General features: G+C 43.6%; 1 protein-coding gene across 2 annotated transcripts in view; it reads left to right on the top strand.

Annotated features, from left to right (window-relative positions):
- Positions 1-19292, top strand: part of LOC118302198 (myocyte-specific enhancer factor 2A-like) — a 40986-nt gene that overhangs the window by 18570 nt on the left and 3124 nt on the right. The window contains exons 3-9 of one of the 2 annotated variants that reach the window (XM_035628167.2): positions 2931-3134; positions 11745-11879; positions 12094-12307; positions 12842-12895; positions 14419-14585; positions 18278-18404; positions 18889-18991. In XM_035628167.2, the coding sequence (XP_035484060.2) occupies positions 2931-3134; positions 11745-11879; positions 12094-12307; positions 12842-12895; positions 14419-14585; positions 18278-18404; positions 18889-18991 (1004 nt within the window). Of the gene's footprint in view, positions 1-2930; positions 3135-11744; positions 11880-12093; positions 12335-12841; positions 12896-14418; positions 14586-18277; positions 18405-18888; positions 18992-19292 lie in introns of both variants that reach the window. The other variant, XM_035628166.2, reaches the window with a different exon arrangement.

The raw sequence follows: 19292 nt of genomic DNA, 5'->3' as shown, positions 1-19292 counted from the left end.
CGGACTCATTATTTTAAAAAGTATGATTATAAAGTTTCAAAAGAAATCATCAAACATGTCATGGATGTACAGGTGTTGACAGGTTCAACTTAGCAACACTTGTGTGAAGGGATCCCTCAAGGAGACGACTGCGGCTCCCCTCCAGTTTTAATCTTGAGAACTCCCAGAGACTCTCGCGAGCTGTTTTCCTTTTGGGAGTGCAGCGGTCACGGCCGGTGGCGAGGGCAGTAATTTGGGGCGAGCCGGCACCGGACGGCACCCTGTCATTAGCAGGGTGGGTCAGCGTTAGGGACACACAGTGGCCTTCTCTCCTCGCAGTCTCCCCGCTCGGCCACAACTGCTGCCCGCTGGAAATCCTCTCTGTCTGTCTCCTCTATATATATCACCTCCAGCAGCACAACAAATACCAGCCTGTCTGGAGGGAAGGCGCAGGCTCTGGAAATAGGGATGTGGCTGGAAAATAAATAGCTGGGATGATGTTTATATTTGATGTTTGGTTGTCTGGGCCGGAGCATATTTTAGATAGACACTGCTTTAGCTGTCGAGTGTGCACTATCACTGGAGCCTGCTGTGTATTTAGGCTCCTTGCACTCTATCTTGGGAAGTTTGCATGTTCTTCTTGTTTTGTTTTCTTATCTGTCAAGTGCATCAAGTGCTTTAGCTGTTCTTACACAACTATTACACATATTATACGGGTGCAGCGATGCAGTAAAAAGATACACCAGCGAGATCAGCTATCAGCACGCATATTCAGGGAGGATCGAGGTAATTCTTTATTCCTTTTCATAGACATATGTTTTCAAGTTATACCCATTGAATAACGAATATACAGCAATTACAATCTTTGTTAGAGAAAGTTTCACCACTATCCACCGATTCCAGCTACCGCGATTAAGATGCAATATTTATTCATTGAGCTGTTAGCGGCATCGGTATGAATGTTGAGCTCGGTTGAACGTGAACTCGGTCGCCCGTCTGATGCAGCCTCTTCTCTCCCCGACTGGACCGTGCGAGGTTGCAGGAGCACCGACATCATTGCTGAGAACACTTTGCTCCTCGCACATTTTTCGAAAAACAAATTAAACTGTAATGGAAGCAAATTGCATTAAATTAAACCCTACCGGGAAAACTAAAACTAAAGGCTAAATTACTCAGTAAGCGTATATTGCTCACCCTCTGGCTCTCTGTGGTAGAGCATAATATGTAAAGCCCCCTGCGCTATCATGCGTATAATGGAACTCTCTCCAGTTTCCTCGGTGCAAGTCTCCTAATGCGGTGGGAGATACCGTGGAGAGTGGCTGTTTAGTCACAGGGTTCCACACATCTAACCAAACACCGATATGGCCTGGCTGCTGCTCTTGTCAGTTAACTGAGGCCCAGGGAGGCCCCCGCAGTGTTGGAAGCATTTCTTTGTCCCAAGAAATTTGGCATTGATCTTTCTGTTTCCAATGAATAACGGGCGATGATGAAGGTGCGAGGGCAGAGGATTTGGTTCGTTTCATTTAGGAGCAGAGAGATACGGGGGAAGGGTGGATATTTCCCACTGAGCAGGTTAAATGTCCTCGTGAGATGAACACGTGCTCACTTAAAAAGGCCACTGCAGAGTCTGCCGGGGCTGATTTGGAGGTTCCCGCTCTTCCTAAACTCTCTTCCATGTTATGTTTATAGGATAATTTATACTTCCCCCTCAGTGAACTGCAACATTTGGCAGACCACCAACTCAAACCTCTGGGGAGAAGCTGAAACTGGAAAAACTGCTTCTCGGCAAACTGTGGACGGATTATACTTCCTCTGAGGATGCACATGACTGCGTCCTGCTTACATGTGTCAACAGTTGTTTTTTTTTCTTGGTTTGGTTGTACTCACTTTTGGCATCAATATTTTGTAACTAAGATGAACCGAGATGAATCCAGTTGACTCACTGCAGGGAGTCATCGTCACGCCACAAAAGGGAATAAAAGTATGATCGAATGTGTGACTTGTGGGGGGTTTTTATCTGAGTTTAATGTGAGCTGTATATGGCTCACTCCATGGTTTAAGGGAACATGGAGGGTTTCAAGAATGATTTCTATCATGTGGGATGTCACAGTGCAATATGACACTGTATGCTTGGAATGTTGTTTTGTCCAGGGAGGGGTTACTGACAACATCACAAACTTTCAAGGAACATGATTATCTATAACACCTTGACAATAATCATTAAGGGTGTGGAAAGATTACTTAATGTCCAGGTTATTTCCAGCCTCTTTGGGGAATTTAGTTTCAGATCTTGCACAAAGACCTTCCTACTTCAGTGTGACACAGACACATTGGGAATCTCTTATCTGTCAAACCTGTGACGCTGTAACAGTTGAACTTGTGCCAGTGGTGCGTGCTGTCGCTGTGGTCATTGTCTCCTCATCAGTTCAATTAAGTTATGAATTATTAATAATTATTATTATTAAACCTGTCAATGCAAAAATACATTTTGACAACTACAAAATCGACACGTTCTGGCTGCAATGGAATGCGCATTAGGGTCACGTGCGATTTTGCCGTTAGCGTTTTGAATTTAATCCACAGAGAAGCTTGTGCTTTATTCTGCTTGCAGCTCTGACATCAATCAACTTTATGGTGATTTTATTTCTCTAAAACATTCGAAAGCGGTTTTCTGCTCAGAAAGCAAAACATTTCCCAGTTTAGAGAACATGTTTGCTCGGGCAGGATTTAGTAGAAAGCTCCACTCCATTTAGTAGTATTATTGTCTGTTTTCCACCATGACAGCTAATGAATGCAGGTAATGGGGGGCTTCTTGTGTCATAGAAAATGAAGGGACAATGATGATCAAGTGATTTCAAAATAATTGACAGTTTCAGCCAGTTCTTCAACTGCACTTTTGCACGTAAACTCCTCGCCTGTGGATATTTGACCCTCGGCGTCTGTCTTCCCAGGTGACATTCATGAAGAGGAAGTTTGGCCTGATGAAGAAGGCCTATGAGCTGAGCGTCCTGTGTGACTGTGAAATCGCCCTGATCATCTTCAACAGCTCCAACAAGCTGTTCCAGTACGCCAGCACCGACATGGACAAGGTCCTGCTGAAGTACACGGAGTACAACGAACCCCACGAGAGCAGGACCAACTCTGACATTGTGGAGGTGAGTGGCAGATTCTCTTGGTCGTGTCTGTCTCATGTCGTCGTGTCAGTGCTGCTGTTGTCATTGGAGAATTTTGAACTGAAAAAAACCCCACATGGGACAGAGTTGGCTCTTGTCCATGTACAAACTGTGTGTGTAGTGTGAAGAGAAAAAGGGGACTTGTCCTCTTCTTTCTTTAAATATTGTTCTGGGGGCCAGTTACCTAAATACCATCATATCTAACTACCTCTATTTAATTACACTCGCTAAATAGTAGCAAAGATATAATGTTTGACAGGTTTTGTTAACAGATTTCTTTTTTTTAAAGAGAGTATTTACACCGGGACAATATGTAGCCAACACTAAAAACATTTTCTGCTTCTTTTCTTGGGTCTGGTAAGTTATTAGAGAACATTTTGTTGTTTATCCTTTATTTAACCAGGAATGTCCCATCGAGATACAATATTTCTTCTGCCAGGTCAAGTTGGGTAGCAATGAAATGCCAAAATATCCGACATAAAACCATCAGGAACAGGTAGTAAAAGAAACATACAAACACAAAACACAGCAAACAGACACATAAACGGGAATCATTGGCAAAAAATGGAGAGTGGAAAATGAAAAGCACGTGTAAAAAGCAATGACATTGTTCTAGGAAAAACTGCATTTTTAAACATGCCAACAGAGGGTAATGATTCCAGGTTTAGAAGTTCTTGCATCTGATTGGAAGCATGTGGTGAATAAAAGCAACAGGCAGATTCCCTCAGCTCCGATCGGGTAGTTGGGACCTTAAAGAGAATTTTTCTTTAATGGTCGTGTATTGTAGCTAATGGGACAAAGTATTGACGGACTAGATAAGTATTGTTGTACCTAGAAGAGCTTTTGCAATAAAAATTGAGGTATTGGTTTTGCCTCTAAGAGGCAGCAATGACCATTGAACCATTTCATATAATGTGCAGTGATGTGTGTGGGTGATTGCAACAGTTACAAAATGCAAGGCAGCAAGATTTACTACATTCAGAGAAATACATGTGTGCATTTAAATCACATCGCCACAATCTATTAAGGAATAAATATATATACAGAGAAACAGTAGTATAAGTAATTGAGAAGATTTTAAGACTGTTAAGCGATTGTCAACGTTTTTAATAAGTTTATCAATTAAATCTATCAGGTTTAATTTGCCTGGAAAAGCACAAAACAATGTCCATGAACAAAAAACCAAAACCAAAATGAATTCTGCCCTATTCAATGCCAAGGAGCAACACGCTGAATAATATGTGACATAAATGGATTATTGATATAGAGAAACATGTATTGGTCTGTAGAACGTTAAGCAATAAAATAACACGTTCAAAATCGGATCTTCTAAAAAGCTGCACTGAGAACAATTTGCTTGTAATACTCCTTGCGGGTATCTGAGGCTCTTACCGATGTCCGCCTCCTCATTCACACTTTCCAAAGTCCTATGTCAAAATCCACTCCCAACGATGGGGCACAGGCTATTTTCTGCACCTCTGGCTTGAGCAGCATGTGGGTCAAACATGCCGAGCGCCTCTCTGGAAGGAGCCCAGGTTGCTTCTCTCTGCTTGGCCAACAACTCAGCCGGGCAGGGAGTCAGCCAGGTCCTCCACGTGAAGTCCAAGCGCCGTAATCACTTGGACTTGATGGCCTCAGGACGGGTGCACTACAGCCGAGACGCTGAGACCCGCTGTGCACAAACTGGCTGAGAACCACCAAGCACACGGCGCACACTTTCAAAGAAGTTTTGCTTGTTCACATTGAAAATGAAATAATTTTGAATTTCTTTCAATAGCCTCAGACATTCTTGGTAGACTGCTCCTGATTTCTGAATAAGAACTTTTTTTGTGATCAATAATGACACCTCATTATAGTTTGAATGTCAAATTTCTAACTGATGCATATTGCATCTATATACCCCAACTGTACAATCAAATCAAATCTGTTATTTGGCATTCATTGGCATACTTTTTAATTGGTGTCACACAGAAAAATGTTCATACTGATAATAAGAATAAAATAACCAAACAATAATAATCAATATAAATATTCAGGCTATTATGTATTAGCCCTCATTTTATCAGATAGGGGGTGGTAAGGGACATGGATTTTCTGTGATGGCTGGATCAAAAAAGGTTGTGAACCACTCGTTTAGAGGAATCAGGAAGGAAATGATGCAGTTTGTGCTTTAGAAAGTTCAATTCCTAGAAAGTGTAAAGACCGCTGATTCAGCAGAATTAATCCAGCTGTTACTGCCTTCAGTTCTCTCTTGTGTCTTTTAAAATGAACGGCCATGTAATGTACATTTTTAGAGATATTAAATATATGATATAGTATAATGGACAACACAAATACAAAATCTATCTAGGAGATACTGACCCCGTAACAACACAGGCAATGTGGCCATTTCCCACGGCTCCCAAGAGTTTTATGAACATACAAAATGCATATAGTGAAACATTGAAGATGGAAAATACTGGACTACATACACACGTAAAGAATCACACTTACATTTTTTCGGAATGACTAGATTTGGTTTGTTGAGAGGGGCCATCCGTGTTTTCACGTTAACACTTTGGTCGATTTGAAATGTGTTTTATAAAACCTTTAGCTATTATTGTTGCAGAAAGTGAAGAAAACGCAGCTGTGAGACTTGATAGTTAGTTCAGTTTGATTCCGTGTTTCTTTTAGTTTATGTGTCTAAATAACAGCAAGATTTTTCAGTGCTGATACAAAATGGGTTACACTTACGAAGACTGAGAGAATTTGCAGGGCATAGATAAAACCCCTGCTGTTACTACAGACAGGTTGGCCTTCCAACTTTGGATAATGCAAATCATCTGTGATACTGTGGATTAGGCATTAACACCCCCCCGTCGTAGCTGGCCTACTGGAGACATATATGTTTTCGGTGATAAGACCCAGCCATTTACAGCGTTTACATCAGTGTGGCGACGCCGGCAGTGTTGCATCATGGTCCCCGAGCAGCGCTATGCTGTCTGTCATGACACGTACTCATTGCTCCTGCCATTAAAAATGAATGGTCATCTTGACTCATGTTCTGGCTGTTTATGTAAGCTTCTAATGTGTGTTTGCCTTACTGTTCCCACTTCCCACCCTACTTTACACACACACACACACACACACACGCACACACATGCACACGCACACGCACACACACACACACACACACACACACACACACACACACACACACACAGCAGTGCTGCACCACATGCAAACTGTCAACTGTGAAGGAAGCTAAACTTCCCATATTAAGTTTATTTTCTCTTCCCCCTTCATGAAAGAGAGAGACGCGTCATTGTTTCAGGGGCGTCCGTGTACGTGTTCCGTCCGCGTCCTTTCCTCACGGACTGTCCTCTATCTAGACAAATTATTGGACTGAAAAAGAAAAAAGGGAATTTGATACAGGCTTACATTGAACAGGAGTCGAATTCATCCTCTTAGATGAAGTGATGGTACAGTGGTCGAGGTTGATGATATGGTTAATGGACATCGATGATTCTAAGGAAACATAACCACATCTTTGCTCCTGCTGTAAACCACAAGCAGACACCCGTGTCGCCTCTGTAAGCCATCAGCCCGGCTGAATTTGCCTACTTTCTTCCCTTATTTGTTTTGTTTCCCCCGCAAATGTCACGCAGACAGATAAACTGGTGAAAACAAAGCCTGGAGAGTACGAGGTTGCTCTTTTACATATCGGCGAGTCCATCTGCAACCTTTAAGCATGGGATTTGACTATGTGTAAAGTAATACCCCGCTGGCTGCAACAGACGTCCCTGGTCAGGAGGGGCTGGTGCCGGCTAGTGCTGTTTAATGGACGTGAGGTTCGCTGATGATTATCTCCCTGGCACAGGCACACAAACAAGCTCACGAGTTTCTTTGTCGCACACATGCGGTCTTCACATTACTCTGCATCCACATGCAACGTGCACTTCAACGAGGTTGAATGTTTGCTGCGTCGTCTTGTGCTGCGTTCCCGTTGCACTGCGACTCTGGAGGTTGGAAAAAACCTGGAACGCAGCATTAAATACGGTTGTAGTAAACTGTCCAGAATACGTCGCATTCGCGTTGAATTTCCAGCGCTGCTGAAAATGGAAATGGAATTAGCGGTGCGCCACCATAAAGTGTCCCCTGTCGGATGCCAAGTTGGTTGCGGTGTGCAACTTTACCACCAGATGCCGCCAGAGAGGTAGAAAGCTGTTTGGCCCCTAACCACATTCGACATTCAGGAGTTGTTGTGCTGTTAATGACTCTACTTGCTCTCAGAAAGTGGAAGCTTGGCATATGTTGCCATTGGTGCCGTTACATGTCATTTTTGTTCACGACAAATCAACACCTCCCAAGTCATCAGCTGCTTCAACACACTCCCTTTTGTGTTTATCCAACATTATACAAGGAACAGTCGAAAGGAGTCTAAATGGTGTCAGCGCGGTCTCTTTCGTCGGTCCAGTTGTGGTGATGGCAGATGACCAGAGTGTCAAAACTAAAAAGTAGCCTACTGATTTGAATCACAACGCGGTGTCTCCTAGGGTCATGGAAAAATGTTGGTGTAGTGCTTAACTTAACAAATGGCAAGCAGTGGCTCATAATGGTGAAGTTGAAACAAAATGCCAAAGTTTTTCCAGTGCTCGTCCGCACAGATTCAAGATGCCAACTCAAATTCCATGTTCATGGACGTGTTTAAGGTTGAATTAAGTTGGTCTTTAAGTGGTACACACATTGCACTCTACAGATCTGTCTCCATATGGAGGAGGTCGAAGTGTTAGGTCAAGCTCTAATGGAGGTGGAGGCCCGGATGACGCAGAGTTGACTTTTCAACCTAACAGAGAAGCTGTCCAAGGTATGCAGCGCAGACATAAATAAGAACCACAAGAGAAAGTGAAAAACGACCATACACCGACAGACGGACTCATGTGGCATATACAGCACAGCTGTTGCTTTGGTTTAGTTCTATATGATTGGATGCCTCGTAGAAAAACGGAAAAAAAACAATCTGTGAAAGCTGGTGTGTGTGTGTGTGGACTGGCTTTCGAGAGCGTGTGAGCTGAGCTTATCCCGGGCCAGAGACGTGTCGAATCACATTTCAAACTGCCAACGGGGCGATCACCTGACTGGAAAAGACTCAAGGGGGGAGCCTCGCTGTGGCTTTGATGCGGCCCCAACAGCAACAAGGCATCACCTTCACATGTGAAGATGTCGAACATGGCAGCCTGCGCACCGTGGTGGCGGCGATCCACATGCCTTTGGTGAGCCACTAAAGCCGACTTTGACATTTCGAGATAAGGAGACACACGCGCTCTCAGATCCCCCAGCAGACACTTTGAGATAGTCTTCCATTCCCAGACATGATGTAGTGGTTTAAACCAGCGTCCGTGGAGCCACATTTAGCCCTTTGGGTCTTGGACCAAAATCCCCCCCCCGAGACCCTCCTCTCCTGGGTATACTCTGTGCCTTTCTACCCCCATACTGATCACTCTCATCTCTCTAAAGAAAACAACCTCTTTTATAGCAACTGGAACGCCCCCAAATTTAAAGATAAACTGCGAAGCTACCTGAGTATGTTGTGAAACTGCGGATCATATGATTGGTTACAGCTGTCCCCTCTTGTTTTGCTTGTACGGTCAAGCTGAGTTCATTCTGTACATGAATCAGAGAATGGTTGTAGAGTAACCCACTCCTGAAAAACTTTCCATCTGGCCTTTTTGTCTCATTTCTCACCATATTAATAACAATTGCTCAGTCATTATACTGTATGCTTATGATGTCGTTCTGGAGTTGTGTCAACTCACTGTAATATCTAGCTTGTTATGCCTATGCTTGTATACCTGAATACCTCCACACGCAACTGGTATAGATACTGGTATATGTGAACTCTGAACTATGTCTCAGATGATCAGTTATTGTCGGTGAAAAATAACGCACAAACAAATGTTGTTAATAAGGCCTTCTACAAGAATGCAGTGAAATGCATCACATGTACGGTTAGCATGCATGTCCTTTTCACACTGTGAAACAACAGGAGTTCTCTCCTTCACCTTGTGTGTTAGAATGGGTGTCAAGGCCAAATCATCCGCACTGTGCACGGTTTTGAAATCACTGACGGAGAATGCATTCCCTACCCGTCATTTTGATTGGTATTTGCTGGCACTGCTACACAGTAACTGACATAGTGTACCACCAAGCACCTTCCCCATAATTAAACCCAATTGCATGATTGTCCAACACAGGGTCCAACAGTCAGGATGAGAGGTTGAGGGAAAGCCCTTCCTTAAGCGGAACAAGCCGAACACCGTGTCTGTCCTTTGTAATTTTAAACTGCCCAGTTTGATGTTCACTGGAGCGTAGGCAATGAACAGCCGTTCAGCTGAGCAGGGATAGAGCGTGTGACTTCTGAAGTGTTCGCCAGTTGTTAAAGTTGGAGTTTAAGGCCTTTGGTTAAAAAATAGACTGGCAAGTGTGCGTTGTAAGCTGCTTAATAACTACCAGTGTCTGGGAATGTGGAGGACATGTGGTGGACAGACGGTCAGCTGGCTGGACGTGTTGGTCTGTCAGTCCGTCCTTTTCACGCCACGACGCGCAATGTAATGAGGAGCAGAGATGAGATGATGGATCCCCGCGCGGTGAAGTCATCCCCCAGGCTCGCATGATGTTGGTATGATTTGATTTGATTTGATTTGCAGCGACTCCCAATACCAAGGTCCAGGTGCTGTAGCCCGACGTCCATCACTTCGTCCAACCATTTTCTAAAGCAATGACCTAATCTTTCTAAACCCATGGATGAACAATGCCAAAATTCCTTGCTTGGCAGATGCATGGCACATTTTGAATTTAAGTATTTGAAATCCCACAGGGTTCAACTTCTAGCTGCCACAATTCACATTTGTGTATCAACAATGGATCATATAAACATAAACGCATTATGTGCATACGGTGTCTTCAGCCAACTGAACCGACTCTGCCTCATCTCTATATGGAGCATTTCAGCATCTTTAAGCTCATTGGGCCTCATGCGAGGACATTTTCGTATTCTTATCCTGAATTTCTCTTACACCTGTTTGTAGCGTGACTTCGTACAAAGAGGTAACCTCGGATTCATCTAATGCTTCTATCTTCAGAGAAGTGTAGTATAATAAACTACCAAATATACCACATAACTTGCTTCACCTAATGCACCTCGCACATTTACTTCTTTACACTGATGTGGACAACTTTTATCAAAGCCACTGCAGTTTGAGATTCAAAATGAATCAAAAGCTTCAGTAGCACAGTGGGGTTTTTTTTCACATAATGACATAATAATAATACAAAGCTCATACAGTTGTTGTTTATGACTGAGGGACCTGAGCTGAGGGTTCTTCCTTCAGATTTCTTTACCAGATGTGCCTTTCTGCAGCTTTGTGTACATTTGTGAAAACTGATCTTTTTACTGTAATCCAATCTTCTACAGACGGAGGAGTTTGCACCAATGAATCTCATCTCACTGCTGCACCGCTGTGATTTACAGTCAACTCCTTGCCCTATATTTCCCTCTATCCAGCCTGCAGCACTATCAACGCCGAACCAAAAGTGGTTCCAGGCCTGCTATGAAAAATACCTAACTCCCTTGCTTGCTGTTTCAGAAAGAAAGCGAAAAGAAAAAAAAGCTGTTATGTACATAGATGAGTCAGACTGCGCTGCGAGCGCAGCATCTCTCTGGAGAAACACTCCAGATCGCTGATGTCTGCACCACTCGGACCGGCTGTTTGTGTGTCACGCACGCCGCTCCACAACTCATAAACTCAACCGAACCGTCAGACCCTGAAGAGCAGAATGATATATACAGTCAGGACAGGCAGGCGATGTTTGGTCGGAAACGTAGATGCGGCTGTTTCACAACTGTACATGCAGAACAAATGCGTTTCCCAAACTAGAACTGTACTTCAGCGCAGCTGTGAGCTCAATGCTGAGAGCTTTGAGCGAGGCTGCTTGTGTAACAAATCTAAAATATTCTTCGGACACATACTCAGATAATTAAACACACACCTGAATTAGTTTGCCTGATAGTAAATACAAAAAACCCCATAATGTTTAATGAATCAAACAGAGGCTATTTTTGAGAATGCTCTTGCGAAGGGATTTTTTTTTTTTTCACGGAATAAAACGCGTTTCTCCACCCGCGCCGATTTAAGGATTAAAACAACTTATTTACTGTACAGCTTTTCAGGAATTTGTAAATATGGCCTCGGTGGTGGGGAAGTATCCGTATTTTCTGAACCTCTAGAGAATCAGATCCGTTCTCTTGTCTTGTTAGTGGTGAGTTTTCCTTCCTGCTCTCTGACCGCACGTCAAATAGGGGGCCAGCCAGAACCGGACACGTCACTTTGTGACATGGACAAATATTGTCTTGTAGAAAGGATCAATAATTACCATGTTCCATGTTTGTTCTATTTTGTTTTTGTCAACTGTTTTTCTCCTTCACTTTCTAACAAACGTCTTTGTGAAAAAGGAACTCGACTGAAGTGTTTCAGATCTGTAGTTGCTCTGTTTATGGACTAGTAAATCATTTCAAACATCATTTTGATGTGCTTGTGCTTGTTTTACCCACAGGCCCTGAACAAGAAGGAGCACAGAGGCTGCGACAGCCCTGACGGCGAGGCCTCCTACGTCCTCACCCCCAGTACCGAGGAGAAGTACAAGAAGATTAATGAGGAATTTGACAACATGATGAAGAGTCATAAAATTGTAAGTTACATTAAATTTCTCATTTCTTTGCCGACACTTGTCGTGGGAAAACAGCTTAAAAGGGGACTTTAACCCATCATCACCCATTTTCTCTGCGGTCCAATCCTACAGCTGTTCGACCTCTGTTTTTGCATCTCATCCACAGGTTCACATACTCTTTAGGTTTTACTCAAGCGCATATTAACACGCCTTCTATCTGTCACTGTCTGTGCAGCCCACAGGCCTTCCACAGCAGAACTTCATGCATGTAGCACCGGGCAGCATGTCGTACGGCCCTGGTGCAGGAGGAGGAGGAGGAGGAGGAGGAGGAGGAGGGGTGACTTCCCAGGCTCTCGCTGCCGCTCTGGCTGACAGCGGGGTCCTCTCCGCGCACCACTCACACCTCCACAGGAACTCTCCACAAAGGCCTCCCAGCACTGGAAACACAGGTGTGTGCGAGTGCTCCATATTCCGGGGTGAGGCAGGTGATAACACATTTGCATTGCTCTTCGATATCTGCACTCAGCGTTAAACTGAGCTGATGACACTCAATCACGATCACAGGAAGCGCAACATGCATGTAAATCAAAAGGTTGACGAGACGGGGCTTAATACTGCGGGAGGACCAACCGCAGCACTGGAAAGATCGGACTGTATTGCTCCCCAGAGAAAAAGTAATACAGTTACACCTGCACATGTCATGTTACAGTTGCCGGCCTCCTCTCGAAAATGAAACTCCCACCTAATGGGACTTACACTGTATCTACATTGAGGGGGCGTCCTCGCTTTTCCTCTGAATATTCCTCCATGCGATAGTGAGTGGCAGCATATTGGGGACTAGCGAACAGCCAGGAAAGTCAAACCACAAGAGGACACTAACTGGTGGAAAAATAATCGTTGAAAAAAATCAAATACTAAGCTGTGTCTGTGTGTGTGTGTGTGTGTGTGTGTGTGTGTGTGTGTGTGTGTGTGTCTCTCTTCAGGTGGCCTGCAGGCCAGTTCCGATCTGACTCTGCACAATGGATCTGCGTCAGTTGGTATGTACAGTATCTCACAGGAGTCACACACACACTGCGACATACACACTGCAGACACACCGACACACGGTCCACTGTTACGAGTGTAACTATGGAGGGAGGTGGAGTCCGAGCTGGCTTCAGTAATGACTCTTCACATCTGCTCCTTTCATCCCCTTCAAAAGTTGGACTGGGTGAAGAAAACAAGTCTCCTCAGAGGAGGAAAATCCCGTTTTCTCTCCTCCTCCTCCTCCTCCTCCTCAGGCTGATGTAGACAGACAGGATGTGGGCTGAAGGTCTCTTAAACATCCTGTCTGCCTACATACATTACAAATACTTGACTACAAACCCCACAACGCCCCAGTCTCTGGACTACACGCATGATGTACCCTGGTTACCTGCTGTAACCTCTCTCCGTCTCTGTGTTTGTGGCTCTGCTGTTATGTTCAGTGTCTAGTGACTGTTGGAAAATCTGCTTTTTCATAACAACCTAGTATGATGCCTGAGTTTGCAAGTGTTTAATATTGTTGTCATACTTCTTTCATTTAATACTTTTTTTTTAAACAATGTGCTGTTAGATGTTGAAGACACACAGCCCAAAAAAATACACATTTATAAGCCTTCCTCCTGATTTAAAGACAATGTTATCCATCTCTGTTCATGGATAAGGTGAAGAACTAATGCAGTAGACCTGAAATGAATCAGTACAAAAAATGCACAGAAACTCTTCACCTCTCAGTTTTTGATGCTCGCAGTCAAGCAAAACGGAGTGATCTTGAGAAACTTTAGATGAATTGCATGTTTTACATGTGAAATAAATTGTCAGTCAGACCAGGGGGTGAATTGAATATGCCGTCTAAGAATGAACAGCTTTCTATGAAAAATGATCAAATAATTCTCTAAAAAAAAGTTAAGACCAGAGGAAGAAAACACACATTTTAGTTCCTGTCCTCATTTTATAATCCCTAAAATGGGGGCCATTATCCCCCGGTTGGGAACCAATGATCCGGAGGTCCTGCGCTGTAAATGTTTCATGTTTTCAGCCGGCTGCTGTGCGACAGCAGTTCCTGCACCGGGTTTCATGAAGGAGGTTGAGTTGCTGTGGGATAATGATGGATATCTCTTTGTCAAGTGAAGGTCACTTCTTCACAGTAGAACACTGTAAGAGTTTCAGTTTAAAGGCCAGTGGAGTGTTCCTCCAAGATTGTGGATGTCATTTCTTCTGTTTGTCAGCTCCATTTGTCTTTACTGTGGGGTCGTCAGCTCTCACTGCTCCCTGTGCTCCTCACAGACCTCCCCTCCCTGTCATCTCTGTTCCAGAACAGCATATCCCCCTATGAACACTGCCATTATGTAATGTCAAGACCAAGGAAAGATACATTATTCATTATCATCTTTTGTATAATATATAGCTGTACTTTTCTCCACGCAGAGCCTGGTGGAGGACAGTTTGGTTGTTACAGTGCACAGACTCCTTCTGCTTACATGTTCTTACTCTCAGTCCAAAAAGTCTTTCTCCTATTTTTCTCTATTTCTCTGTCCAGCGAATGGTTTTGTGAGCTCACCTGCTGGAAGCAGTTTGGGGAAGATCATCCAGCCCAAATCTCCTCCTCCTCCTCTCCCACCTCCTGGGAACAGCCTGGTCCCCGCCAACCGCAAGAGTGATCTGCGAGTGGTCATACCCCAGTCCAAAGGGATGATGCAAACACTGGTGAGTGTGTGCGTTTGGCTCGTACATTTTGGACCTTGACAGGAGCCGTCACGAAGGTTAATAACAAAGAGGAATATGCTGCGTTTAAAATAAAAAAGAAATAGAGCATTTAGACACACCTGCTTCCTTCTCACCAACATACTGTAGGAAGTTGCCATGTTAAGCAATCGTCCATCTGAATGTGGATATAATGAAGCACAGTAACGGGAGCATCTCCAACTCGGGCCTTAGGAGGCATGGTGGAGGAGATTAAGTCCTGGACAGACACGGGGCCTAATGGCTTTCAGTGCCCGGGTCTGACATTTATTAGGAACCAGAACAGTACACAATGTTCTCCGAGCCCGAGGGATGTTGGACGCAGACAAGAATGGGGGTAAATAGATTATGCACACTACCTCAACTTCTCAGAACGACTGGTTCGACACCATCAGGACCAGATGGGGGCTGGGTTCGCAAGTGAAATCGCTGATCTTTTTTAAAGAAGGGAGGAAAACAATGAGCAGTAATCTCCTTCGTGATCCACACTCTCGCTCAGTATCGCCGTAGTTTTTCCAGTTTTTGTTATGAAGTAAAATAGATTTGTGTACATCTGGGGTTTCTTATAAAAATGCGCTGTACGAATCCTGGGCTTGCGTTCTTCTTCTCCTTTTTTGTTTGTTGTCGTATGACAATATGAGCATCTTAAACCAGCACTTGTGGATCATAAAACAAGATAAAATTAATTCAGGGTCATGTTCATCTAAACATTGTAGCACTAGGGGTCAGGAACTCTGGAAACTATGATCCTAATAATTATCCTTTTCAATCTCTTCTGTCCGTGTACGGTTCCGTCCTTCTTTGCTTTAGTCTTGCCCTTAACATTTCAGTCTTTTTGGGTTGCTAGTGGCCAAAAACTTTACAGCGTAACATGAAAGATCATTTTTAATCATAGAAATGTGCATAAATACCGGCGTGGCACACATCGGTATTTGTGCAAAATTCTATATACACTGTTCCAAGCATTGAATAACATTTTATTCATCAGAACAATGGACTGATTACGCTCCTGCACATCCAGCACAGAAGATATATTTGACACCTCTATAATGGCTGTAGTAATAAAGAAATAGTTTAGGTGGATTGCAAAACCAAAGCATCAACGGTCGTCAGTTTGCAAATGATTTTCACAAGAGCTTCTAGTAGTGTATTATGAAATGATTTCAGGCCAACCTAAGGTACCATCTCTGTAGGCTGCGCTTTCATCCGCAGAAAGGCCACAAAGCAGTAGTTTATTGTTTTTTGCATGTAGTTTGAACTTTACAGACACGCTGCTGCTTGTTCTCACAGACACCTCCATGTTGGCCCAACGCCTAAGAACCCCACGGAGTAAAACTTTGCATTTCACCAATGCAGAAATCTTGTCACCAGCAGTTCTGCTGTGTAGATGCGTTTGAGTTCGGTGAACCGACTCCTTGCCTCTAAAAAGGCGTAGAAGGAATCTTCGGATCTCCCTGCGCCTGTTTCTCGTCCATCGGATTGTACATTCAGCGGCTGCGCCGGAGTTATTGATTTGCCCCCAACTCCCTTCCTGTTGCCCTTGCCTCCCACTCTATGCTCAAACATGATGTAACGATTGGCAAACAATGGAAAGAAAGAGTGTTCTATTTTTCTTTTTTTTTATGGTGACCAGGTGGCTCCAGTACTCTGCTGACTGTTGGATCAAGGAGATTTCTTTTTACATTTGATCGTGATCCAAGGGCAGGAGTTTGTGATTTGGTTGTTATGACCTTTAATGTAGAAGTCCAGCCTTTTGGTACACACAGTACATTTGTAGATATTGTGGTTGAATTACAACTTATATACATACAAAAAAGAGTATATTTGAATGAAAAGAGTAGTAGATAGAAAGAGAGAGTAGATTTGACTTTTTTGAGATTATACATGGACAACAAATTAAAAAGCTTATTATGGGTTTCTATTACGAGCTTTTTTTATCAAGACTCATGAGGAATATTCACTAGTATCAAGAAGATACTCATGAGTCCAGATTGAATCACACTGTTCTCAATAATCAGTTCCCATCACTCTGATTTTTCTGGGCGGATCACTAACGACGACTGGGTGAAAGATAAGAAGATAGCATCTTTTTTTTTCCAGTTGTATGAGCGTGTCAGCTTTTTACACCTGCATTCAGTCGGAAACATGCATTAAAGCAGAAACCGTAACCTGCCACCGTCCCCACCGTGTTGAATCCAACAGAGGAGGATGGCAGCCGCAAATGTCACAATTTGTATCTGCTTTTCATTTGAGGCAGTAAAAGACGCCGATGTGCAGTCAGACAGGCGTCCCCTCAGTTTGATCATTTTGCAACGGCCTTTCACTTCCTCCTCACTGCATGGGAGTGCGCACATTATGCCCTGTGTGTTGTGTGTGTCTTTTGGATTGCAAATTTTAAAAACGCTTTGTATAAAGCCATATTCATAAAGAAACCGAGCAGGTCGGGATTTTCTTCCCAGGCTGCTATGTTTGTCGGCGTTACCATGTCGGCTTGAACGGAAAATTCTGAAGTTCATAGTGACGGGACTCACAGATAACACAGGGACAGGGGGAGGACACACAATGCAAGGCCCCTGCTAAGTTACATTGGTAATATGTACAGGTTGGTTGACCCACCTCGTGTGTGTGTGTGCGTGCGTGCGTGTGTGTGTGTGTGCGTGTGTGTGTGTGTGTGCGTGCGTGTATGTGTGTGTGTGTGCGTGTGCGTGTGCGCGCGCGCGTGTGCTAAACAGTGAATGACCTCACTCGCGGTGATGTAATTTATGACATTATCAGGCTGGAACGCCAACGGCCCATATAGGAGCAACACAAAACTTAAAATCAATGTTCGAACTGTGTCCAGTTAAAGAGCCACCTCATTTGATCACAAGCACCAAACGAGTGTCGAGGCAACTCGGCTTATTGCTCAATCTGAGAAAGTGACTGGTTAAGAATCAACTGCCGGCTGCTGTTTTATGGTTCGTTGCTCAAACATTCAATCGATTTATATTGGGACTGAGGTTGTAGCGGTAGGCCTGATTGTGATTCCACCTTGATGAGCCAACTCCCAACTGAAACACTGCATCTTCCGGAATAACACAGAACCAAGTTCTCTCTAGGGAATATGATTGTTCTGGTGGACTATTTCTCTGTACTTAAAAATACAAACAAACAAAAAACACAAATAATGACGTTCGGTATTTGTCTTATGAAAGGATTTATAGAAATCATAAAAATTCAAAATGATTCTATCTAAGTCACTGACAGTTTGGTCTTTCCCTGGTAGACTTTTCAGTCCAAAACATTCATCGTCTTATCGGCCTCTTCCTCTGTCTCGCGTTTTCAATTATGCTGAACCTCCGCGATCTCGCAGTCTGGAGGACGGTAGCATTCTGGGAAATGTAGGAGAGAGTATGAGTTTTGACTGTTTTTTGGTGAAAGGTGTCACAGATGTCACCGGCTGCAGAGAGACTCCATGGGAAAATGAACTCATCCTGACACCTTGTGGTTGAACTGGGGTATCACAACCCGAGCTCAGCTCTGGGTAATGCACCATAACGTTTATATGTAGACAGTCGAAACACTGACAAGCAATACACCGCATTACAGTTTTTAGACAGTTAGATAACACATCTTAAAGTGTATAACAATGTGGTTTTTTTTTTCTGTTTTTCCAGAGCAACCAGAGGCTGAGCAGCAGTCAGTCCAACCAGCCTCTGTCCACCCCAGTGGTCTCCATCACCACTCCCAGTCTGCCTCACCAAAGTCTGTTCTACTCCGGCATCAGCTCTGCCTACAACAATGGTACCTGAGCATTACCACTATTTGTACTGTTTTTTACTATTATAGCCCTGAGGATCCAAAGAGGGAAAAAAAAATGGATAAAAAACCAACTGAAGGATTGCTGTTTTTATTTGTAGATCACTTCATTTAATGCACAAGTGGGTACATTATTACATATCAGAAACAAACAGAATAACACAGTGTTGTTATCTGCCATAGTACGCAAAAGGGTTCAGACATTCTTAACATTATGCTAAGTAGGGTTATCCTATTTATACGTGTATTTGTTTAATGGTATGTTAATATGATCTCTAAATATATCATCATGTATCATCACAATGTTTCTCTTCCTGGGGGAAGAAGAGACTCGCGGGACACTCCATACTTTTCCAGCAATAGTTAGTGAAAGTGAGATAGTTCCGGGTGGTGCAGCAGCTCCTTGTGTGAATCCTACGCTTTCTGCCTGCCATCGTGTGACGTGTCCCCGGCTCTCTCTCTTTGTCAGATTACTCCCTGAACAGTGCAGAGCTGTCGGGCTTCGGCTCGCCCGCAGGCCCGCCTCTGGGCTCCATGGCAGCATGGCAGCAACACCAGCTGGCCTCACTGGGGTGAGTAGGCTACCTGACACAGTTTGCCTTTTAGTGACAGAAAATAGGTTTTACTTGTTACTAGTATAAAAAAAAGGTTTATTTACACATATGCTTTAAAAAAAGACATACAAAACAGTTCAGCTAAAGCCTGAGGGAGTTCTTATGAGAGGTGCCTTGATGAAACTGATGATTTCAACTAAACATATTGCAGGACTTATATGCTATTGACTACCAGTGTTGGGCAAGTTACTCTGGAAGGGTAATAAGTTACTGATTACTTATTACACTTTCAAAAAGTAATTATATTACCTTACTTATT

The sequence above is a fragment of the Scophthalmus maximus genome, chromosome 4 (assembly GCF_022379125.1).
Source record: "Scophthalmus maximus strain ysfricsl-2021 chromosome 4, ASM2237912v1, whole genome shotgun sequence".
NCBI lineage: Eukaryota > Metazoa > Chordata > Actinopteri > Pleuronectiformes > Scophthalmidae > Scophthalmus > Scophthalmus maximus.
This window is presented reverse-complemented; position numbering and strand designations above follow the sequence as displayed.